The sequence below is a fragment of the Alosa sapidissima genome, chromosome 16 (genome assembly GCF_018492685.1).
Source record: "Alosa sapidissima isolate fAloSap1 chromosome 16, fAloSap1.pri, whole genome shotgun sequence".
Taxonomy (NCBI): domain Eukaryota; kingdom Metazoa; phylum Chordata; class Actinopteri; order Clupeiformes; family Clupeidae; genus Alosa; species Alosa sapidissima.
The window spans coordinates 33,889,762-33,916,800 of NC_055972.1; the positions used below are offsets into that span (position 1 = coordinate 33,889,762).

Genomic DNA, 27,039 nt, shown 5'->3' on the forward strand with positions numbered 1-27,039 from the left:
AGCAAAGAACTGGCATGACCGATGTACCGAGTAGCCTAATTCTAATATGTTCATATATCTTCCAACAAACATAAAAACGGCGCAACAATCTAATCTTAAATAATTACAATTATTTAAGTCTATGTGTGGTATTTAGCCTACTTGGGATGCTTGCATGCAGATGTCAAAGGTTAAATGGTAGGCCTAGCTGTGACGTGCAGTCATCTGACATCACCATCAAATTAGAGGATATTTCAGAATTATTAACGTGGACAGCTCCCCTTAAGAGCGTCTTAAGAGCAGTGCACACGCGTTCACACTACGAGCATGTTCAGAAAACAGCCGGAAAAACCAAGCGAACGATCTTAAGATGAATCGTAGAAAACCATTGGAATATCATGGAATTTTAATAGTCTAAGAATCATTTTTGTAGCAAAGTCAGGGAATATCATGGAATTTTGTATCAGTTTAAAATGTACTTGCCAAAATATATTAATACAAATATATTTTCACGCAGCATTGGTGTTTATCGTATTCCGCTATAAAAAAAGTGAAAGATTCTACAAGTCAGGGAAAATAAGAGAAAAGTCATGGAATTTTACATTTGACTTGGGAATGGGATCCCTTTTAATTGTGCCTTGCCACATGTCTAAGATGCCCATGCCATAGGTACATACTAATACTACTACTAATAATAATCATCATCATTATTTGTATAGCACACCTTTCATACACAGAATGCAGCATTTCACACAATATTAGAGAGAGAGAAAAAAGTTGTAATAATGATAGATAGATAGATAGGGGGCAGCCGTGGCCTACTGGTTAGCACTTTGGACCTGTAACCGGAGGGTTGCCGGTTCAAACCCCGACCAGTAGGCACGGCTGAAGTGCCCTTGAGCAAGGCACCTAATCCCTCACTGCTCCCCGAGCGCCGCTGTTGATGCAGGCAGCTCACTGCGCCGGGATTAGTGTGTGCTTCACCTCACTGTGTGTACACTGTGTGCTGTGTGTGTTTCACTAATTCACGGATTGGGATAAATGCAGAGACCAAATCTTTTATATATCACACACAACAACATAAACAGGATGATAAAAAAAACAAATCCACATGACTAAAATGAACAGTAAAAGACAAGCAAGGAGATAACTACAATAACACATACAATACAATTAATGCAGTGAAAATAGGAAAAGCCTGTAGCAACAGTAGAATGTAAAATAATGTGAAGAAATAGGTTACAAAATAAAAGTGAGTTAACTAAAAGCTCTCATACAGGTATGTTTTCGGGTCTTTTTTTTAAGATGTTTACAGAATTTGTCTGTTTGATGCACAGAGGCAGGGTGTTTCACATTCGGTGCATAATGGATAAAAGCAGCTTTTCCACTTTGCTTGTGGAGCACTTTGGGAACATTTAAAAGATTAGCATCTAATGTTCCTTTGTGGTTGATAATAGTTATAGGACAGAGATAGTTGCTTGGGTAGACATAGTGGTTGCTATGCTAAATAAATTGGTTGCTATGATGTAATAGTGGTTGCTAGGGTGTTACAAGGTTAATTGAGATGGTTGCTAGGGTGTTGTTATGGTAGGTATGAATGGTTGCTAGGTTGTTGGTTGTGTTGGTTTACACAAAAACTTGCTAATAAGCTAACTAGCATCAATGTTATCAGCAAAGTTGTAATGTGAAAACTTTGTTTCACAGTATGTTCTGATAACTTCCAAACTACATAATAGGCTCATTCGAGATTAGCTGTGGCTGACTTCATACATCAACTTGAATTTCAAAGGCTAGCCGGGAGGTGCTAGAACAGATGGCAGCTTGTCCCGAACAGATCAGCTGTCGTGACTCATGGGAGACATTGCAGGAGATATCACAGAATTTTGTGTGCAATAAATACAGTTTAACTTTCCTTCTTAATCATTAAAATGAGCATGATAATTGACATAATACATTGCTATGATGTAGTTTAAACTAGAATCGCATATCCGAGGAACTGCAATGGTGGTTGCTAGGGTAATTATGTTGGTTGCTAGGTTGACATTATAGAGGTGGTTGCTAGGTTGTTCCTAGGGTAATTAAGATGGTTGCAAGGGTAATAATAATAATAATAATAAGCTTTATTTGTATAGCACCTTTCATACACAGAATGCAGCTCAAAGTGCTTTACATTTGGAGCATGTAACACAATAATAGTCAGTCAGTCATTATCAATCACTTTCACTTTTTTTCATTGCTGTGGCCGTTTATGATCCAATCAGCAACATATCAGAAATATAGAAAATAACATGTAACACAGTTATTAGAGAAGAGTCAGTCATTCCCCTTTGTTGCTGTGGCCGTTTATGATCCAATCAGCAACATATCAGATATACTATTATACTACTATGGATATATAAAGGCTTTGCTGACAAATGCCTAGGCTAACAAATGCTAACAAATAATGTTTGTTGTTATGGTGGTTGCTAGGTTGACATTATAGAGGTGGGTGCTAGGTTGTTGCTAAGGTAATTAAGATGGTTGCTAGGGTTATTAAGATGGTTGCTAGGGTGTTGCTATGGTAATTGAGGTGGTTGCTAGGGTGTTACTAGGGTATATACGGTGATTGCTATGCTAAATAACACGGTTGCTATAGTGGTTGCTAGGGTAATCATGTTGGTTACTATGGTGTTTGCTAGGGTCACTTTATAGTGGTTGCTAGGGTAGTTAAGATGGTTGCTAGGGTATTGCTAGGGTATATATGGTGGTTGCTATGCTAAATAATACGGTTGCTAGGGTAATGATATTGGTTGCTAGGTTGACATTATAGTGGTGGTTGCTTGGTTGTTGCTAGGGTAATTCAGATGGTTGCCAGGTTACATATGGTGGTTGCTATGCTTAATAACGTGGTTGCTATAGTGTTTGTAATCATGTTAGTTGCTATGGTGGTTGCTAGAGTCACATTATAATGGTGGTTGCTAGGTTGTTTCTAGGGTAATCAAGGTGGTTGCTAGGGTGTTGCGCATCTTTTTTTAAAGCCAATCCAAGTCAATCCATGTGTATACAGGTCATGCACATGGTCTACTGTGGATCTAAAAAGACTTGTTTGACATAAACTGGCTTCAAAAAAGATGTGACAGTGCGGACCTGTATAACTGGTGCTGGCTAGATACAAAAAATCTGGTTTCAAATAGAGATTTCACAGCAATTCGTACTGTGAAATCTCTATGTTAATTGTGTGTTTCCAAGGGCATGGACCTCGGCTTCATCCAAGGATTCCAATGGTACCTCATTATTGAAAATAGGACATACGGGTCAAAAGTTACATGCACACACCTTCACAGACACAGACAGCCCAGCCCAGCTCATAATTGACCTGTCGCTAAGTGCCACCCTTAGAACACAGATGAGCCAATGACAGTCCAACCTCAACAGACTCGGACATCAGCTCGAACAACTCCATAGGAAAAAACAGGGAGGAGGCATAAAGTGACAAATTAATGGTTATTTATGGAGTTTATTTCCTCAAAAAACCAGACGGAAAACCATGGTCAAACATTGTGCATGGGGGATGTGTAATACCGATAGTCGGTACCCCGAGTAGCTATAACGAGGGTATATTTCATCAACAGTAGCCTACAGGACGTCTCTCGCATTTGCAACAGCTTGACGTAATGTAGGCTACTAAGGCCACAACGTGGGCACAGTAACCAGGTTCCCTGTTAAATCCCAAGATGAAAATGCTCATTAGCCAACTACTATATTCTTACTACATCAAATGTTAATATAGCCTAACACTTAGTCTCAATCTTCAACTAGCTAGCTAGCTAGCATTAACATCAGTGTTTTTTGCGCAGTGATCTGGCTACTTGCCTCCACTTTAAGCTTGTCACCTTGTATACATTTTAAAGTTTTGAATATACCCCTCCATAGCATAATTAAGTTCCTTTTGTACGACAGGGTATTAGGGCCACACATGAAGAAAAAAATATTTTTGCCATGACGAGATTAAACTCGACATGTCGACTTTAAAGTCGCCATGTCGACATTAAACTCGACATTTCGAGAATAAAGTTGAAATGTCATGTCGACTTTAATCTTGACGTGTCGACTTTAAAGTCGCCATGTCGACATTAAACTCGACATTTCGAAAATGAAGTTGAAATATGTCGACTTTAATCTCAACATTTTGAGAATAAAGTTACGACTGCTCGGGACGATTAAAAAGGAGGACAAATTAAACATTCCAGTTTTCTTTGAGTGCAGGCGCGCGGGAACCTATTTTTGACCAGGGGTGCTGAATAACAAAAATAATGGATGTCCGACGATTTCTCCCATCCTGGACATGTTTTGGATTTTGACTGCTAAATATAGACAGACTTGAGTTTGGAAATTATTATTAATTGATAAAAACTGGTCTTTACAACAGATTAGATTTGTTTGTCCAGGTTGAGATGGGAGTCTAAAATAACATCCAGGTTACGGATAGGCCTATGGATACTGAAAAAGATCTTTGGTGGAGGTAGGAGTGAAACCAGTTTAGAGCTGTATCCTTAATGCCAACCCACTGTTCAAGACACTCAAGCACTCTAGGAGTAGTAGTCACTACAAAAAGTGGAAGTAGGAAGAATAATTTAAGAAGAACAATAGTGGGCCTGCTTGATCAAGCCCACTAATAAATAAAGTACACTTAAGAAGCAATAGTGGGCTTGCTTGATAAAGCATACATAATGGCCCACCTTGATTAGAACCTTGTTATGGGAAAAACAGTTTTACATTGTGTTTGTTAAAAATGACAATTGGCCGATATATATGGAATCAAAAACAACGCCATAAAGATTTTGTGCCCGTGAAAAGATATTCACATGTGTAATAGAGTTTTGCAGCTGTATAAAATATTTGTGCTTGTGCACATAAACTTTGTACTTATATATTTTATGCATGTGTGAAAAAAAAATTGTCTTCGAAGATTTGCACAAGTGTAGAACCGTTTTGTAGCTGTGGAATTAATTTGTCTGTGTGCAAAAAAAAAATGCGTATCTGCAGAAATATTTTGTGAAAAACATTTGCCCACAGGGATGTATTGTGTGTGGAACAGCTTTATACAGTAGCAACAGGCAATAAAGGAACTTATGTATTTGTGCATACAATTAGGCAGCAATTGGGAGAAGTGCAACATCTATCTTTTGTGTGCAAACTTTTTTACAGACACGAATTTTGGCAGTGTTTTGTCGTCGTTTCTACAGAGCCAATAAGCACATTGCATCGCCTACTGACTAGCCAATCAGAAGACGTCCTGCGTCACATCTCTCGGCCAGGATCAGGCACAGAGCTAGCGAACTTAGGTCTTCTAATAAGTTATGCCTTTTACAACAAGCTTTTTGATGGAAAAGTAGTGTTTCATTTCCAAAATCTTTGTTTAGTGAACACATAAAACCGTCAGTTTATAAGCAAGAAGGGTAACACTCCATAATAAGGTGCCATAATAAATAGCAAACTAGTAATTACCTAACCCTTTGTTAATATTTGTTAATTGTTACTAAAATATCTATTTGCCACAAGTTAATAGTTTTTTCATCATTAATTAAATATTAGTTGTTTGCACAAAATCTGTATGTTTGAACAAATGTATTAATATTGTATTCATATTTGTTAATAGTTAACTAAATGTCTTTTTGGCACAAATCAACAGTTATTTCTTACATCACTTACATGTTAAATGTTTATTTACAAACTATATGCAAATATAAAAGTTAATGACATATTATTATTTATCTAGCTTTTCTAATTAGCTTTGTGGAGAATTTATGGAATTTATGGTTTATGGCTTTATGGTCTTGTGGGGTGTATAAGGCACCCTACTGCCAGTGGTTGGTTGTGTGAGAGTTTGCGTACCTCTTCTTCCACTTCATCCTCATTGGATACCTTTGTGGTTGGCTGTCCTGTAATTGGTGACCCTCTGTCTAGTGTTTGAAAGTAGTGTACTCTTTGCCTTTGGAAGTACTATTTGGTTGCTGCTCGAATTTGGTAAAATTCAGGTGAGGTGGGTGTACCAGAGTTAGAAATGTAGTTTAGTGTTTGTATGTGATTTTCGCCGTAATTAAGCAGCTTTATTGAGATTGGTGTTTTGGAGCCCCCTTTGGAGAAACGGTATACTGCAGCTCTGCTGTGTTTTGTCCTTGTATTGTTGCAATAGCCGATCAGAAGCGGTATGCTTTGCATTGGGTAGGTTGACTGTATAAAGCACTCCCCACTTTGTTTTAAATTTGTAACTGTAAAATTTTGTTTAAGTTGAAAACTTCGATATACCACCTGTATTGTTATCATCATTAATTAAATATTAGTTGTTTGCACAAAATTGCACTATTGTTAGGATTTGGGTGCAATTCTAGCAACTTAGAGAACGTTTATTAATGTTTTCATTATGACCAAGAGTTCATACACACTGAGTCTTACAGTAGGCCTACGTGACTAGCTGTAAACTCCGCTAGCAACTTAGCAAAGTGCAATTCAGTCTAGCAGGAAATGAATGTACATTTAGTTTAGCATGTCTATGCATTACCTCTGTATGGTCTACGTCTGTGAGTGTTTAGTGAGACTCAGAATATTAATTAACTGTCGTTCTGTGCACCTGAACATTCCATGTCGCATGTCTCCCTTGCTAGTAGGGCTGACAGTGATGGTATAGGAATGATGCATATAATATAGCCCATTCAACTACTTCTTTTTATTTTGCTTGTGCAGATGCTGTTTTATGTATGCCAGTGCCTGAAGGCATGTTTTGTTTGAACTTTTCCTAAAGGAATAAATGTGATAAGCCAGTTTTGGTCTCAGTCCCTTCACCGTCTGACTAATAGTTATATATTACTAATGTATTAATAAAGCTTAACCAACTTTATTATAAGGGTCCCCCATACTGATAGTTATATACTACTAATATATTAATTAAGCTTAACCAACTTTATTATAAGGGTCCCCCATACTGATAGTTATATATTACTAATATATTAATTAAGCTTAACCAACTTTATTATAAGGGGCCCCACGCTTATAGCTATATACTACTAATATATTAATTAAGCTTAACCAACTTTATTGCAATCGGTTCCGGCGCCGACAAGAGTGGCAGCATGTCAAGGTAGCTCCGTGTTTTTTTCTTGAATTTCCCCTTGGGGATCAATAAAGTATCTATCTATTGTAAGGGTCCTATGGGGAGTGGTTCATATTGGGATAGTCAGAAGCACAGTTTAATAACAATTAGTTAAATAATAATAAGTCATTAACTTTTCTGTTAACATATAGTTTGTAAATAAACATTTAACATTTAAATGATGTAAGAAATAACTGTTAATTAGTGCCAAAAAGACATTTAGTTAACTATTAACACATGTGTGTAGGGCAATATTAGTTAATAGATTTGTTAAAACATTAACATACAGATTGTATGCAAACAACTAATATTTAATTAATGATTAAAAAACTATTAACTTGTGGCAAAAAGATATTTTAGTAACAATTAACAAATATTAACAAAGGGTTAGGTAATTACTAGTTTGCTATTTATTATGGCACCTTATTGTGGAGTGTTACCGCAGAAGAATCAAGAATAGAAATCAAGAATTACGATCTTTGAGTTTGTTTATCGTTACCTAGCAACCAAGGCTTTAGGTGTTAAAAATGATGGCAGTTTCACTATATACAAGATGTGCCTTAGCACAGTGGTTAGAGGAGCGAGCTTTGGTCTAAGGATCATTGGTTCGAATCCAGCATTAATCATTCTGCCAATGTTAGTTTTGGACTAGATTTTTACATGCCAACACAAAAGGTTGTAAAAGTAGCCAAATTGACAAGCATGATTTATTTTTGTGGAGAGAATGTGCAGGACTGGGCGGCAGTAATATTTTGTATTCATCATAAATAGGCTTTCCACTTGTATTTATTCTGAGATTCTTCACAGAGATGGCACCCGATTGGTCCGATTCAATTTGTTTTGGAGTTGTCGGCCTATTTAAAAACAAAAACATTAGGCTATGCATTAAGCATTAGGCTATTGTTGGCCTTGTTGTCTTTAGAAGTTGATCGAACATTGTAGGCTACCTCACAAGTTATAGTTAACTACAAAAGTTTTACCGCCTGCGTAAATGGAGCATTTAGAAGCTGCGCTGTGTAGTTCGGAGGTTTTCGGATTCTGAAGCAATTCGATCTTTGTCTCCGGAGAACGGACAACAGAGATTGACAGCGACAGCACTGGCGCTATGTTAATTCCAAAGGCAAAGGGAACTTTATCAGGATCCATAGTCTTGTGGTGATTGGTTGAGAGGAAATATACATAATATGCTCATTTACACACAAACTTTAAAGCTGATTTTCTCAAAACTTGTTCTTTTGCTGAGAAGAGGATAGCTTTCACATTTTGGCCAATATCTCTTGGTTGGCTAAACGGAATTGAACAAATTACCCCTTGTTTTAACCCATTTAATCTTAAAATGCCTGCTAAAAACGGCTATAGAATCCTATGGCATTCTAGTTTAAATAACCTTATTTCCTGAGGGTTTTCTGAAAACATACTAAAAATTGTCAACGTCTACCAAAATTTAATATCTAAGCCTCTGTAGCACATAAAAAGCATGCTGCGCTACGCAGCATCCAGCGGGAGATTCAATGTTGCGCTATGCAGCATCAGGCGGTAGATAGAATGTTGCGTCATGCTGCATCCAGCGCGAATGGGTTAAACCCTAGGTCTGTGGATTATAAATATCCAATAAACAATAAATATATGTTTTAATTTTGTTGAACTGGACTCATTTCGTCATGGCACGCCCCAAATAGTTTACAACACACGCTGAACTTGAATCAAACATTCTTTAGAACACAGCTGATCAACCGTCTGCTTTTACTTTTAAATGAAGTTCCATTGCAAGAAGAAGTGGCCGGACTTCTTGCGGAGTGATATGAAAGTAATTATGTGAATCAGAAGCACAAAACCCATTGCCATTGACAGCGGTCATTATATGTTTTCAGCGGTAATTACACAAATATAATTGACCGGTAGAACGTTGGGAAATCCCATTCAAATCAATAGAGCTTTCTACTTGCATTGTGAAGAACCGACAATGAACAGTGTTATTCTCTTGCAGTAGTTATCTGAATATCAAATATAGAATGTCTGCCATAAGTATATATATAGCTACAGTGAGAGGGTCTGGCTTCAGTTGTATGTAAAAGGATATATAACAATGTTTGATGCAGCCATCAAAATCTTGCAATGCATGCTGGGAAGCAAATAAGGCTAAAGGAAGATGACAAAATATATTGTGCTAATTACACTGTTGTCGTGCCGAGGGACTAATACTTCCCCATGACACGGGCAATATGCAAAGTCACAATTGATTTATTCATAGCAAAGTTCCCTTTCACAAAGGCAAAACAGGCCTGTAGGCAGGCAGGCAAATGCATCAGATGCACCATAGGATGCAGTCATACTCCCAGATAAACCCCCAGATAACATTTACCTGGCTAATAAACTGACTGCTAGAAAATTCAGTGAAAAGTCTGCTGTGAGAGTCGGTTCACATAATATTGCTGCTGGATTAGAATCCTGCAACAGGGAGCCAATAAAACTAGTGTGACTAAAATCTTCACACAGACATGGGTGAGTGGGGGTGGGGTTATCATATAACTATGTTAAAAAAAATGCGATTGATATACTATATCATTGTCGTTAACAGTATTTGTTGGTAGAAAACCCATGATGAGTTTGGAGGGGGTCTGGGACACCAGATACCACTGTTGAGCCTTCTGGAGGTGTTGTGGGCCTAATTCAACAAAACACCGATGAAGGAAGCTGCCTGCTTGATAACCCCAGTGAAATGCTCTCCAAGGCTATTCTGTTGCTGATGTGTTTTTGCCTGCAAAGGTTGCTTCATTGGTGATTTTGGTTTTGATGGTAAATAGGCTTCGTTGTTGATTGGCTGCTGTGTGAAATCCCCTACCTATAGCATGAGGAATTTAACATCTCTCCTATATGTATATTTGAAATATAAAACCAGTATTAGATTTATTATAGAAACACCCATAAAACACACTAAGTCCTAAATGTGCATCTTCATGCTTTGTTCTGGCACTCTTCCTGTGGTGTCACCTGCATTGCAGCAGAGCTAAAATTAGAGCTGTCTTAGAGACAGACCAGCCTCTAGCCCTCATATCACTCACAACTGTGATAACAGTCTAAATAGGTTGTTGCTGTAACCAGAAGATGGAGAGATTCACTGGTAAATAAACAGTACATAGACAATTATCAGGAAGTAGATGTACAGGTACAGTAACAACGAAGGTTGAAACCTCCTTGCATACAAATGTAGGGTTTTAGGGACATTTGTTGGGTTAATGCTAACACTATCTGGTGTGCCAGCATCTGTCCTTTTTACTTGCAACAGAGTCATGAGGCTGACTCGTAAAGGAGCAATAATTCAACCTCAGTATATCACAGCTCTAACTAAAGGTGCGCATGAACAACAGCCTAATCCTGCATCATAACAACTGATAATATTCACATTAAACTCAGCTTCATAACACTGATGAGTCCATTAAACAAAAATATTCCTTAATTTCACATGCTATTTTAAATCATTGTGTATGTCTGATCAAAAAAGTGTGTGTCTGTTTGCACTGGCCTTGTAGATGGGTGACAAATATAGTGGTTCTGGCTGAGTCATAAACATTTCCAGACAATCAACACTCAGATTTAGGAGCATGGAAGAAAGGTTCAAATTTGATTGGCTGCCGAGTTCAAATATTAACAACCTCTCAGAATTGCAGACAACATTTTCAATTTCTCATTTAAACATAACAAAAACATTAGGCTATGCATTAAGCATCAGGCTATTGTTGGCCTTGTCGTCTTTAGAAGTTGATCGAACATTATAGGCTACCTCACAAGTTATAGTTAACTACAAATGTCTCAAGTTTTACCATCTGCGTGAATGGAGCATTTAGAAGCTGCGCTGAATCTCTATTTAAAGCTGATTTTCGCAAATCTTTTTTTTTTTTTGCTGAGATGAGGATAGCATTCACATTTTGGCCAATATCTCTGGGTTGGCTAAACGGAATTGAACAAATGACCCCTTGATTTAAACCCTAAGGTCTGTGGATTATAAATATCCAATAAACACATTTTTTTTTTTCAATTTTGTCGAACTGGGCTCATTTCATCATGAAGTGACCGGACTACTTGCGGAGTGATATGAAAGTAATTATGTGAATCAGAAGCACAAAATCCATTGCCATTGACAGCGGTCATTATATGTTTTCAGCAGTAATTACACAAAAAAATTTGACCAGTAGAACGTTGGGAAATCCCATTCAAATCAATAGAGCTTTTTACTTTCTAGAGGCCTACAGGAAACTTACTGGATCTGCCCATTCATAATTGAACTCTATGATCCAGCTTTATTCCCCCACTGTGGTCCTCTGAGCATTTTTGTTGGCCTTCCATCAATACTAAAAGGTCGCAGTCAAGACTCTTTTTGTCTGTGATTCCTCGTTGGTGGAAAGATTTACCCGGTGTTTGGATATTTTAGGGATTTTTAGGAAGCATTTTGAGCAGGTTAACAATTCATTTAGGTACTAAGCCTTAAAAGGTCAATGTATCAATATCACTTAAGTTGAATGTAAAAGTAAACTCATATGGTAACAAAGTAAAGTAACAAAGTAGCCAACAGTAACAAAGGAAGCTTACCCAAAAGCACAAACTTAACTAGGAAGCTTGCCCAGAGACAAACTTAACCAGTTAACAAGTTAAGGATTAACAGATACACGAGATATAACAATACAAAACTGAATATTAAAATATAAGATAGAGAATAAATGAGAGAAAGGGAGAGAGAGAGAGAGAGAGAGAGAGAGAGAGGGATAGGGGGAGAGAGAGAAAGAAAGAGAGTAGGCCAGGCAAAGCCAGCCCCAGAGAAGACCAAGAGAAAAGGTCAAGAGTCAAGAAGTGTGAAGAGAGAGCACATAGACAAGATAACTCTTGTTTTATCATTCACTTGGGCCAACCCCCCACTCATCAGAGCCTTTGTTATCTGAGGGGGTTGGGTGTGGCCCAGGTCGATATCATCACCTCTAGAACTATAATGTAGTTCTTAGTCTACAACTATGCACAGATACATTAAATTGTAATGAAACCATGCCCACATTACAGGTATATTTTCAAGACCAAACATGAGTGTATTATTCACAACATACATTTATAGACCAACATGATAATGAGGGGTGTGGAACATCTCACCATAAGACATCAAGTAGGCCCAGGACGGAGTTAACCTCTCAGCAGAGGGGCCAGAACAAAGAGCAAATGGCCACTTTATGCATGAGTGGGTGTTGGGAATCTTTGGCCATGACCAGCTAAGACAATACAGATAGAACACAGGTATCCACACATGTAAATTGAATGCAAAAGGCATTCTTTAGAAATGTAAAAGAGTTGGACAAAAGACGGGGCTTACACACACACACACACACACACACACAGAAAGTAATAGTTGTCATAGGTGTTTATTTCATATTTTTGAATTCATATAAACTTTATATTGTTGATTATTTATAGTATTCTATGATCTGCATAATTACTAATAGCTAAACATATTTAGTAATTTGAATACATCATATTGATATTCAAATTATTAGGCTAGATGCTTGTCTTTAATATTATCACATTTGTGGTGTGTAAATCTAATTGAGTGCCTGTCAATTTAAGAAGAACGTGAACGCAATTAGCTTTCAGTCTCATGGTTGTAGGCTAGTGGAAAATAGTTTCGCAAGTGCAAGTATATGTGGATTCAACACACCCTTATTCAACATGAGTCAACTTTGGTTGAAAGATTACAGAAGCTAGGTTTAGCTGTGACAATATTCTGGGTAATATCCTAACAGCTAATGCTATTCACACAGTAAAATCCGCATTTGAAAGCCTGGTCACCAGTTGCCAGTTTGTATGGCTAGTTATTTTTCCTACTTATCGTCTGCATAATGAAAAAGCTTTGAATGTTCCTTTTCTTCCCTGGTAGCATAGCTGATCGACAAAGCACAAAAAGGGGCAAAATGAGCATGCTGAAGGGCAAAGGAAATATTAAAATTGGCTTTTTTTGGGTTATGTATTGGCCCAGATAGCAAAAATTTACCAGATTTACCAGATAGCTGACCGCTGGTGGTATGCCGCCGGTGATGTGCCACTTGTGGTCCGCCGTTGGACCACCATCTCTTTAAATTTAACTTGTCATGAATATTAAGAAAAGTTATTAAACTGATATATGGAGTATAACTGAACAAATGAAAAACATTTTAGACCAATAGTGGCAAAATATTGGGCAATTTGTCTGCAACCCGCCAGCGAACAGCCAGAGAACCGATGACCAAAATGCCAGCAGACGCCAGATCTGCCCCCAGTGGGTCGCCAGCCCCTTGCTATCTGGGGGTAGATATCCCTGATAACAGCCTATAGGCTACCGACAAACTCACGCTCGCTTTTCTGCCAGTGTCACCACAAAGTGAAGTAGGCCTAGACTATGCTTTGACGCTGTTGTGTGTGTCAGATAAATCCCCTTTGGTTTCAGCCAATCAAACGACAGTGCTTCTTTTACTGTCGTCCTGGCCGTTGGAAAGGTCCAAATAGCACATAGGAGTTCGCTAAAATATTGGTGGGGACAATTTTCTCAAAATATTGATTGGGACTACTCCTTAGCGTCCCATCCTAAACCTACGCCCATGACTAGGTCAGCTGATGATGGCCAGTTGTTACCATCCCCAAAATCAAATGTTTTAAAGAGAACAGTTATTTATCGTGCCATAATAATTGCCCACTGAATATACGTAAAATGAATAGCAAAGTATCTATCTAGTGCCGATTGAGAATACATTATCTAAATTTGTTAGTAGGGAATGTACATATTTACTGTATGAATGTAATAATGGATGGAATACTGTAATTTATTTTGAATAATTTTTGATGATGTTAATGATGATGTCTACAATGTTTTACTGCTTTTAAATTATCATTGTTATAGTAATTGATCTTTTCTTGTTGTGGACCCCAGGAAGACTAGCTCGTCCCATTTTGGTCACAGCTAATGGGGATCCTTTGATCCTTTTAACAATAAACAATATTGTTATATATATATATATATATATATATATATATATTGGACAATGTTGTTAAGGCGGGAAAATACTGATACGGTCAGGAAGCTACAAAAGTGCATATGTCATCTTGTCAGCAGTCGTTCAATTTTCACACAAGATAAACAGAGTAATGCAAATAACTTTTTATAAAGATAAAGAAATAAAGATTTTGTTACATGCCCGTTACCACTAGAAGTAGTGGTAACACACATATACACATACAAACAAACAAACAAGCACACACACTGGAAAATCCAGACCCTGGTAATCTAGAAAGATTAAGGATTTGGCCACGAACAATGTAATGGCTCAACTCGAGGGGCGGCACCAAGCATGCATTTGAAAATCTCACTGCACGCAATTGGATAACACTAGACCAACGTTTACTCTGAATGATTCCGGACAGCGCTGTCGTCATCTGTTTAGCTCGCCTCTGGCCCGCCTATATCAGATACACCGATGTGATTGGTTCCCCGCTATGCAGGGGGCAAAAGTAACGTGCATCATTACTCATTGCCAGAGTCTCTTGCAGACACAATTGAAATTGTGCTCTCGCGAGAACTGGATTTCCAGGGTAACAATTTTCCATATTTGTGTTATTTTTGCAGCTCAAGCACTCAAAGCAGTTCAGACTGTGTATATGTACTGCATTGTTTAACAATTGTTGAGTAACTAATGAGAGAGGATGGTCAAGACTAGAGGTTTACAAAGAGTTGCAGTAGGGAATGGAGACTTGGGAAGCATACTATCATGCACCATAATGCAGTACATCTAATTATGACCACCGCGCAACAAAGCGGCAGTCATATAGGTTTAGTCAGATTTTTTCTTTTTTTCTTTTTCGCATGGCCAATTTTCCGTCAAGGATTCCCGGGACACTGAAAGACCGGGGTGCAGGAAACTTGGTGGGCATGTAGCCCCACAAGGATAGCATGGAACTATTGTTTTTCGTTTTGATCTGTAGCCCCCCGCTGGACTGGACCCCCCGAAAGGAGGGTAGGGCGGACACAGTTTTCTGTGAATATCTCGAGAACCGTAGGGTTTAGTAGGACCACCTTTTTTGTATGTTGATCTTAAGGGGCCATGTCAACCCATTCCATAACCACTCATTTCATATATAGCGCCACCTAGTTAAAAACGAAAAAGTAAAAATGAGGTGTTGTAATCGCAGGTATCTGTGACCTACTGTAACATGGTCAAAACTGCACGAAATTGGAAGTGAATGATCATTATGACACCCTCTGAATGCACGCCAAGTTTCGTGGAATTCCGTTCATGGGGGGCCATACAATAAATTTATTTATGTGTACATTTAGTGTCCATACACCAACAGAGTTTTCTGTGAATATCTAGAGTACCATAGGGCCTAGGATGACCATTTTGTTTGCCTCCCGGGGTCATGTTAACCCATTCCATATACACATGTACATAAACAGATATTCACACACACACATACATTTACAGTAATCATACGTATGACACATACACACACAGTAGACATATGTACGCATGCATGCACATGCACACACACAGGCACACGCACACCCACAAGCACATACACACACACACACACATAAACACATACACGCACACAATTCAAGAATTTCTCAGAATTATGAACAGGCAAGATGGGGGTGGGGTTGTATAAAATGTATTTTAAATGTATTTTAAATCTATGAACTAATCATGTTTTGGTACTTTGTCTAGCAGATACCAGTGAGAATTGAGTGTGCATAATGCAATTCAGTGAGATGGTTAGAATTATATATGCCTTTCACCTTTTGTTTTTAGCCAGCAGCCCTTTTAGCCAGCCAGCAGATACCCTGACTTTGCTGAATTACTGAAGCTAAGCAGGCTTAGTTAGTACTTGGATTAGAAACATCCTTGGAAGAGTAGGTTCCTGCTGGTAGTGGTGTTGGTGGCTGGCCAGCACTCTTCCCTGTGGCCAAAAGCCACCAAACAAATATCAATCCCAATGTCCTATTGCAGTGACAGGGACACTGTACTGCAGGAGATGTTTTCCTTTGCATGAATGTTAAATTGAGGTCCTGACTCATCATGGTTGTTAAAGATCCCATGGCACGGGAAATGCATATCTAGTTTTACTACATGAATTTGCAAAATACTGTCCAATTATTTTCTGAAATGAATAACTGCATCCCTTCTTGTCCCTTTTGTCTTCCATTTTCTGTTCTAATTCACAGCATCACCCACTCTGCCACCTCTGCGCTCAGAGCACTTCAAACAGTGCCATGAAAAAGACCTGACATACTGCCTGAATGATGGGGAGTGTTTTGTCATTGAGACACTGAGTGGATCACATAAACACTGCAGGTAATTCATAAGGAGTTTAAAAGTTTCTTCACAGCATCATGCACAGAAATCTGTGACTACCTTGAGATAGCTCCTTATGTGTCTTAATTAGTAGTTGACAAATTAATCTTTTGTCTGTTTACAGATGTAAAGAAGGATTCCAGGGTATACGCTGTGACCAGTTTCTCCCTAAAACAGACTCAATTTTGTCAGATCCAAGTAAGTTGATCTATACGTAACTAACATTTGACTAATTTAATGACACAAAAGGCTCTATCGTACACCCGGTGCTATGTGGCACCAAGCACATTGCAATTCTTGTTCCTATCTTACACCCAAGACCGTGATGAATTGTTCGCCATGGGCTCCAGTTCCACTGAATATTGCGCCCCCGGGTGTGTCAATTAAAAAATATAGGTGTGGTCAGGGGAATGTTTGAAAAGTCAAAACTGATTTGTACTCGTTGCTCGACTTATCATGACTAAATTCAAGATGGTGGCGAACGGTAAACTTGAGAGTGATCGAATAATGTTCGAATGACTGAATAAAAATCCTAAGGACATTCTTCCTGAAAATGAGTTGTTGCCTGGGACCCACTGCTAAGGGTTGCTTACATCTTGTGACAGTGATTCTTCACCGCTGTGCTATCAACCAGGTTTTTCTTGGTCAGTGACGTAATGATTTTACATGGGTGAAAGATAGTGATTTTTGGATCATGCTCCTGACCAAACCTATTTTTTAATTGACACGCTTGTGTGCGCAATGTTCAGTGGAGCGCATGACGAAATGTCCATCACTGAATTGGGTCTAAGATAAGAACATACCTTGCATTGTGCTTGGCACCAGGTTGCGCCAAGTGTATGATATAGCCTTTTGTTTTCTTCTGTTCGAAACATGTATCAGATTCTTCAATATAGACTCAGTTACAATGAATAAATATGTTTGTTAAGCAGTTAGGTTTTAAGTTAAATATTGCATACAAGTTTTAGGTGTCTTCTAAACTACCTTGTAAATTGTTTGTTATAACACACCTTATTTTAAAGCCTTTTCTCTTTATTTTCTTTTGTATTATTTACATTCTGATTTTCCGTTCTCTTTATTTGTGCAGCTGAACATTTGGGCATTGAGTTCATGGGTAAGTGATTTTTTTTATAATGAATCTATTAGGTAACACTTTATTTGAATGTGTCGCTGTTACAGTGTACCTACCTAATTAGGTACAGTGGTACAACCTGTGTAACAACATGTACTATCAGGTACTATCATTGTACTTGCATAATGTATTTTTTGGGTACCTACATAATAATAGTTGTTACATTGTAATACTGAGTGCTTTTACAAAATTTTGCCAATTTGCCTAAATTTTCATCAGAGGCAAAGAATGAACACATTAGCTACTGCTGATTTGTCTAAAAGTACACATAATCATGAAGTTGTAGCTATATATTTGCCGCTAGAACTACAGTGTTGTGTTGACCGTTTGCACGATTGTTTGTGAACGAGGAGCTGAGAACCTGCATACCATGATTCACCGCTGAACTACGTTGTACCGGAAATGCGACTGAACGAACGAACTAACGAACAATTCAGAATGAATCATCTTGGCGAACTGAACGACGCGACTGTGTCATAAGAACAAACGATAAAATCCACCACTAATTTAAACCAATGAGAATGACATCTGCAAAGCACAACGTCAAAGAATGTATCGGTATTTTGACAGTCAACGGCGCATTTGAAGGAGGCTGTTTGCGAGACCTTATGGAATAGTCATTCCACTAAACCATGCTTTACTAAAACCTAGCATAGCCTTCACGCATTTGCACTCGTCTATTATTTGAACTCATTGGCAAAGTGAAACTAACTTCACCATGGTGTCAGTCGACAAGACAGTTATATGCAGTAAGTTACTTTCACTAAAACATAGGCTGGAAAAAGCAACACTTACCCTAATATTGTTCAAATGACTGAATAAAACAACATTTATCCTGCAGAGGAGTTGCTTATATCTCGTGACCGTGCCTCTTCAGCTGTTCTCCATACGTGTCTCTCGTCTCTCCCCTAATCACTTTTAACCGTCATTACCAATTTGCAAATGATGGTAAATAACTACTCATCATGAGTTGTACAGTATTTCGTAATATCTTTATACTAATTATATTTCCCATTGTAATCGTGCAATTTGTAATGTTTTGCAATAGACTTCTGACCAGGTGTACAATAGAGATTTTTAGACAATGCGCTAAGCCACTCCCTAAGTTGTTAATTGCCACACCCCTGGGCGCATTGTTTAAAAAATAAACGTGCAAAATAAGAAAATAAACTTTGCGCAGGGTGGAAAACGTGTTTTACGCCATGCGCCAGGGTGCAAAATATGGCCCCAAGGCTTACTAGGTCATTATTAAGATTATATGACGGAGTATTAGGGCCACGCACGAAGGAAAAAAATATTTTTGCCATAGCGAGATTAAACTTGACATGTTGACTTTTAAATTCATTAAATTCGACATTTCGAGAATAAAGTTGAAATATCATATCTATTTTAATCTCGACGTGTCGACTTAACGGGTAACGGGTGAGTAACGGAGGTTAATAGGCTTAATGTTCTATGTTTTGTCCACATGATATAGGCCTATCTAATTGTTGCAACTGGAATGTTTTATTCATCCTCCCTTTCAATCGTCCCGAGCGGTCGTTCTCGCTCCAAACTAACGTTAGCCTATTCTCAAAATGTTGAGTTTAATGTCGACACGTCGAGATTAAAGTCGACATGATATTTCAACTTTATTCTCGAAATGTTGAGTTTAATCTCGTCATGGCAAAAATATTTTTTTCTTAATGTTTGGCCCTAATACTCCATCGTAAGATTATATCAAGAATAAAGGCCTAATTCGTCATGAACAAGAAATTTGTGAACACATGCCTAACAAATGATTAATGTTGCCTAACACATGCCTTACAAGTCACTAATACAGGCATTAATTAGGTATGTATTAGTGGCTAACATGTGACCCTTAAAATAAAGTGTTTTACCATTTAAATGATAATAATGACACAGTAATTTTGGGTAACACTTTATAATAACTACACACAATTCATAATTTATTAAGCCTTTGTTACTTATTAGTTAATGGTTTGTTCATCATTAGTAATTTCTTGTTCATACATAATTTATCATCAGTAAAGCATTTGTTCACACAATTATAAATGGGTTGTTCATAGTAAATAAGCCTATCCAAAAAGTTTGTAAGTACATGATTTATACTTAGTAAGTAATGAAACAACCACTTATAATGAAATCATTTTCTTATTATAAACCAGTTGCAAACTATTACAAAATGCTTTCATTCACCCTAACTAATCATTAGTGGATGTGTATATTGCATAATTTATTAAGTATTACCAATAATTCATAAACATATTTTAGATATAGGCTTATTTACTATGAATAAACCATTTATAACTGTGTGTACAAATATTTTATTTATGAGAATTAACATAGGAACAATGCAAGTGTAAACTTTATAACTAATTTGTAAATGTGTTGCAAGGCATAAAACGTCCTCACTTTAGATGAGCTCACAAAATATCCTTAACTAACCACTTGTAACTCCTGAGTTAATTATTAATTATAGTATTAGGAAGTGGTTTATAAAATATGTATCCTCACCCTAACTAATCATTAGTGCATGTGTATGTAACAACTGTTAAATAATGGAAATATTACTTAATCAAAAACATATTATTGCATCATTTATTAAGTATTAACTATAATGTATAAACATATTTAAGATATAGGCTTATTTACTATGAACAAACTATTTATAACAGTGTGAACAAATGCTTTATGATAAATTAGAAATTACTAATGATGAACAAACCATTAACTAATAAGTAACAACGGCTTAATGGCATAATTTCTTCAGAAATACTACACATTTGATGCTGTTTAACTCATTTGTAAATGGTGCACTGTCACTTTAAGCCCATTGTGTGTCCACACGTTCTCATAATGATCTTTTTTTACCAGCTCCATTCAAATATAGCCTAGTCCACAAACTTTGTGCCACATGTATAGCATAATATTAAAAATGATAAGTATGATATTAAGTTGGTATGAACAGCTTTCAAAAAAATTAAGGAAACACAGTTTTCCACAAACCTTCCACCCTTTTCTCCATTCTCAAACTACATTCACAGAATGTCTGACAGTTCTTGCAAAATAAAACACTCGCCTCAAAAGTTTTACTTGTGCTCAGAACCAAACAGTGTCAGAGTACCGATCCAGTGTATGATTGAAGTGTTTTTTGAGTGTGAGGTGAATTATGAGCCTGGTAGCCAGTAGCCACCTAGCTAGCTGAGTGGAATGCATTTGAATCGGCATATCATGTGCTCCATGTAAACGAATTATTGAAGACTTCAAGACTCACCATTTCCATTACACAAAGGCAAAAACAATGCTTCATATTTTTGTCCATTTTCCAAATCACAGTGAGTGCAGCCTATGTCAAAGTGCCCTGGCTCTCACAGTTTATAACAGTAATGAGAACTGGATAAATCTGCAATCTCCTCTAACCTCATCTTTGTTGCCTTCATGATTTCCTTTTAATACGTTCCTTTTAATACGCAATCATCATCAACAATGACAAGCCAGCTGGAACCTGCCACTCGTTTTCTCTCCCTCTCGTGCACGCTCAGATGCGTTCTCAATTAAATGGAGTAGCATACATTTGAGTTGGCTCTTAATGGAGAGGATCAGAAAAGTATCATCTTTATGTAACATGCTGTTGGTGCATTTTGACATTGTAAACATTCTCTAACAAGGGTGCAAAGCACTTTGCAGTAAAGCTATTATTCATTGGCTAAATGTTGGTCCTTCCTCTGTCTCTTGGTCCCCTACACACAGTGTGTGATGCGCGTGGTGGCAGCACTGATCACTGTGCTTTTAACATCAGGCAACTTTTTAAACTGAAACTTTTTGGCTACAAGCTCCTCACAATTCCTCTCCATCTTCAGCTAACTCCATAGACAGTAAAATAAACTCTCAGGCTTGTGGCTTCAGGTTTTGCGGCTTCCGTTACATGACATCAACCCCCCAAAAAAGGAAATAGGGAAACACAATGCGTTAATTGCGCTAATATTTTGTAACACGTTATGTATTTCAAAATGAACCGCGTGGCAAAATAGGACAATCTTGGCCGTGATCGATGTGATATTTTATTTAGCCTAGTTTTTTTTCCGTCGTGGAAGTGAAAGCGTCTCTGGGGTGACTGGTCCACGATCAGGAAATGTAGTTTTTGACTCGAGACATGTCAAGTCATTACAAGTCAAAGAGGCAAAGTCCGAGTCAAGTTTTGAGTGAATAGTATTCAAGTCCAAGTCGAGTCATAAGTCATGCCGAATTTTATCAAGTGGAGTCTGAAGTCATTAAAATCATCTACAAGTATCTACTACCTCCACATTGACCCCCTCAATGGTGACTGGCAGCAGAGCGGGCTTAGACCTCAGGAAATCCACCACCATCTCCTTGGTCTTAGCAGTGTTGAGTTGCAGGAAGTTAAGTTTGCACCATTGCACTAAGTCCTTCACCAAGCTCCTGTATTCCTCCTCCTGCCCATCCCTAATACACCCCACAATTGCAGCATCGTCCGAAAACTTCTGCGTGTGGCATGACTCTGTGTTGAAGTCAGACGTGTACAGGGTGAACAGGACTGGAGAGAGCACTGATCCCTGTGGAGCTCCGGTGCTGCTGATCACAGTGTCGGACACACACACACAGACACAAACAAACACAGGCACGCACATACAAGCATACACAAAAGTTGCAAGTATAGGGATGGAGTAGAAGATGAAGACAAATTGACAAGTGGGAGAGGACGTACAGGTCATATTTTGTACCGCTATGCGGTATATCTAGTTATATCTAGTAGTGAATGAATAATGTATCATAAATAAATAAATGTTCTTCATTAAAATACAGGGGGCATAAGTATACACCCCCTATGTTAAATTCCCATAGAGGCAGGCAGATTTGAATTTTAAAGGCCAGTTATTTCATGGTTCCAGGATACTATGCATCCTGATAAAGTTCCCTTGGCCTTTGGAATTAAAATAGCCCCACACCATCACATACCCTTCACTATACCTCTATTTCCTCGATTTAAGAAGTGGTCTGGTGTCAACCAGGCTAGAGCATTATTTGTCCATGATGTACTGTAAATATGTTTGTGTTTTGTGTTTTTAGATGGGTCCATGGTTTCTATTTTTAGTGTGTTTCTTCGGACAACCCAAGTTAACCCTTTCAGATCAAACACTAGCCAGGGCCGAACCCTGGTTGAAGTTTCTGGACAGACAGACAGACAGACAGACAGACAGACATGTAAGCTAGATAGATTATATTATTCATCCCGAGGGTAATTCTTCCTCTGCGTTTGACCTGTCTGTGGTCAGGGAACACACACACAAACACTCGAAGCAGTGAACACACAGTGAGTAGTGAGCACACATAAACACCTGAAGCAGTGTGCAGCGGCCATTGCTGTGGTGCCCAGGGAGCAGTTGGCGGGTTAGGTGCTTTGATCAAGGGCATGTGGATGTGGACATTAATATGTGGTTTGAAGTATGTTTTATGATTTATTTTCCCTCCAGAGAGTAAAGCAGTTTACAAGAGACAAGTACTTTCTATCACCTGCATCACCACAGGGATCAGCCTTCTGGGAACAGTGTGCATGGCTCTCTACTGCCGAAACAAGTACGTATGTTGTATCACTACCAGTGTTGGGGAAGTGACTTTTAAAAAGTAGTGTTTGCTCGTTACTTGTTTCTTCTTTAAAAAGTAATCCATTACTTTACTTAGTTACCCTCTATGGAAAGTAACTTTTTATGCTACTCGTTACTTTTACGTTACTTTTATATTGCTCGACTTTGGGCAGAACCCAATATCTGTTCCTAAATGTGTAGGCCTACATAAAGTTCTACTATGGAGGACATAACAGGTATTTTTTTGTGCTCTTTATTATAAAAAATGCCATAAACAGAGCACCTGACAAGAAAACATTGGGCTATTATAGGCCTCAACACCACCACTAAAGTCCTATGAAACAATAACATAGCCTCGATATATCTTATGGGCATATCAGTGAACACAAAATACATAAGGGATTATTTTATAGCCTTACAGTATACTCTTTCATTAAATCCCGAAATTGGTGCAAAGCTTACACTCACATTCCTCTCCTTAGTTTCAACGATTTCGAAGTAATGGGAATACCGCCACCCCTTAAAAGATAGCGTTGGCTGCTTCTTGATTGCCATGATTGCTCTTCTGCTACCACGTATGGTGTGGAGCTTGTGACTATTGCGCAAGCTCGCAGCTGAGAAGGCTATGTCGCTGTCAAAGCTGTCCCTGGGAAAAGTAACGTGCCAAATTGAAAAAGGAACTATGTTTTGTTACCAAATTTTCAGTAGTAGCGAGTTACACTACTTTTTACCCGAAAAAAGTAGTTACGTTACTGATCACTACACATATATTATTGGACCTTGCATAATGGCATCATCTTATTATGAAGCTGGATCTTCATTATATAAAATAAATTTGGGAGGCATGCACAGACATGTTATTGGGACCCAAGTAACAAATCTGCTTAATTCCTCTCACAAAAATGATTCCAATTCAATGGTATCTTCTAAAACTATATATAGTTAGGAACAAAATTATTCATTCTCAGCCAACGTTTGTAGTTCATCTGTACAGCCAAATGGCAAGAAATGGTAAACGGATAACAATACCAACATTTTAGAGGACATTAATAAAACATGGACACAAGGCCAGAGTGATGGCAAAGAATCATGCCTGGCTCAAAACCCAGATTGCTGCTAAAAATATTGCGGTCTACAATTATTGTGGAGACATTGAGAGGCTAATCTCCCATCACCATCCCCACCCCACCACCCAATCAAACTCCCCAGGATCCCCTGAATACTCATCACCATCCCCACTCCTCCTACTCAAGCTTTTTATTTAATTTACAAGCTAGATTAGCAAAGATAGTGAAAACTGTACATTTACATCTGAAACTTTAGTGCAGGGGTCGGGAACTTTTTTTGCCTGGAGAGCCACTTTTACCAAATTTCCTTTTTTTTTAATCTCAGAAGAGCCACATAAAGACGGTTACAAGAAAAAGTTTGGATATTTAACTTACAGTTACTTTCATTCAACAGAGGATTTTTTTATACATTTTCTACTAGTTTTAAAAGTAATGTGCAAGTAACTTGAAATGTAAAGCGTAATGACAGAAGTCCCATGTAGGCTAAACACCACCACCTATTTTCCCAGTGTCCTTTGGTATGCAAAGTATCATAGTTAACAACACAACACTCAATTTTTGTTGACATGTCATTGGCGAAATTGAACATTAGGCCTACTAGAGATTAGATTTGGTGATGGCCTTGTAGTCTGACTGGCTCATATTCAGTGAGGTGAAGTTTCATGCAAGAATTGAGGCTGTCATCATTTAAGGGCAATTCCATGCAAAACTGTCATATCCATAATGCCAACTAAGTACAGTTTTGCTCGGAATTGCCCTTAAACGTGAGCGCAGGTTTGTCTTTATATTTTTCACATGTGAGAAAGACTTCTCACATGCAAGTGGAACCGAACAGGGTTAGCACAGCAATACTAACTCGTTGCAGTGTGCGATATATAACGGGCAGTTCATTTCGCGTTTTCAGAATCAGTCTTCAGATGGAAACTTTCCCATTTCAGCCCACTTGTGCTCGCTCGCAAGCTATGCTTGCTGATGTTTCCTTTATGACATTTTCCTTATCTAGCCTACAGCAAGCGCACACATCAACAATAACAATTAAAGTATTCTCGTTGACTGAAATGGAGGGAAAATGGTGATTTTGTTTGATATTGACATGGCAACGAACCACGAATGTAACAATATTGTGCAAGCTACAGTTACGGAGTCAAGTGAGGTGGAAAGTTATATTAAATTACTCAGATAGACCTACATATTTGCCACGAAGCCTTGTCATTTTTTTTTTTTTTCATCTTTCGCCAAACCATTTCGTCCGAGAGCCCCAGCCATGCAGCAAAAGAGCCACTGGTGGCTCGCGAGCCCCAGGTTCCCGACCCATGCTTTAGTGGTTCGTTTTTACTTTACATGAGCAAGCCAAGCCAAGCCAATGGGCAAAAACTGAATGACAAGTCACCTTGAAGTTGGACTAAAATAAAATGTGCTCCTCCGGCCCAAGACCCAGGAGATCATGCGGAAAATGTACTGAGCTAAAACCGAGGATTTCTACTTTGGAATCAAAGATTGATGCCCTTCCATCAAAACTACGAGAGACATCTCATGAAGTGAGTACAGCAACAACTGGATATGCAGAGAATGTAGCCTAGGCTAGCGAATATCACTGCTAACAGAGCAGAATGCATTGACCTCACAAAGGGAAATGTGAGTACAGAGACTTGGCATAGGCAAGGTGCCAGACCAAAAAACAACACCAGTAAACTCAGATGTTAACTCCTGGCCTTGTATCAGAAATACAGACAAACTACTACAGGGCTTGTGGTCCTAAGGGAAACCCACAGACCCTAAAATTATAGAACAGATTTGAATGCCCCCAGGACGTAAGAGGAATTTCCGAGGGAACAGACCCAAAGCAGGCAGTGATCAAACCACAACAATAGCAAGATGGGCAGACTAGAAGCAGCACTCGGCACCTGTTCATCCCACAACCCTAGTTCTAGGCGACTCTGCTGAGAGACTTTTAAATAGGGAAAGGTATGTTGTTTCCCAAATGATTCAGTGTCTGACACAAAAAACAAACTTGCAGAACTGGTGTCAAAATATCGATCAACTATCAAGTGCATCGTTGTGCATGTTGGGGCAAATTACATTTACAAAGAACAGCTGTATGTTCAAGAAGATTTTAAAGAACTTTCCTCAGCCCTGGAGCTTGGAATACAATTTTTTATCAGTGGCCCACTCCCAGTAGATTTACCAGAATATTCAGTTTAAACACCTGGCTCGCAAAAACATGCTTTTCAGTTGGAATGAATTTTGACAATTTTAACCTTTTCTGGAATCGCAGGGAATATTTCAGACCAAATAGCACAGAGCAGAGTTGGACTGGGGCCAAGATCTTAACAGAAAACTATCACCTCTCTTCTGCACCCAATATTTTTTCTGCCAACCTTGAGCCGAGCCTCTGATAAGCGCTCAGTAGCCATACAAACGGAACAAGCTGATGACATCAACAACTTGGCTAAACCAAAACACTGCACAAGCTGAAACAGATATGCCCAACCCTCCCTGCTGTGGGGCCCTCTAGTAATCACCCACTAGCCTCCACTGAAATGCAGACCTTGGAGAAACATAAACAACCAGCTCAACAATGCCCACGATAAGATAAGGTAAATGGTAACACTAAAGCAAGAGGCTATACTAGGATTCTGGAGGAAAAGATCAGGCAGTGTGCCGAGAGACCTGCCCCAATAGTTGTCATTGGACCATTAACTCATTGAATGCCAAGCTGTTTTCGGGAGCTTTGTCCTAGAGTGCCAGCAATCTAGACCATTGTTGA

General features: G+C 38.4%; 1 protein-coding gene across 1 annotated transcript in view; it reads left to right on the forward strand.

Moving 5' to 3' along the window:
* LOC121685473 (pro-neuregulin-3, membrane-bound isoform) overlaps positions 1 to 27,039 on the forward strand; it is a 79,543-nt gene that overhangs the window by 14,386 nt on the left and 38,118 nt on the right. Inside the window, exons 3-6 of the mRNA XM_042066037.1 lie at positions 16,338 to 16,467; positions 16,592 to 16,665; positions 17,555 to 17,581; positions 23,095 to 23,197. Of these exons, the coding sequence (XP_041921971.1) occupies positions 16,338 to 16,467; positions 16,592 to 16,665; positions 17,555 to 17,581; positions 23,095 to 23,197 (334 nt within the window). The remainder of the gene's footprint in view (positions 1 to 16,337; positions 16,468 to 16,591; positions 16,666 to 17,554; positions 17,582 to 23,094; positions 23,198 to 27,039) is intronic.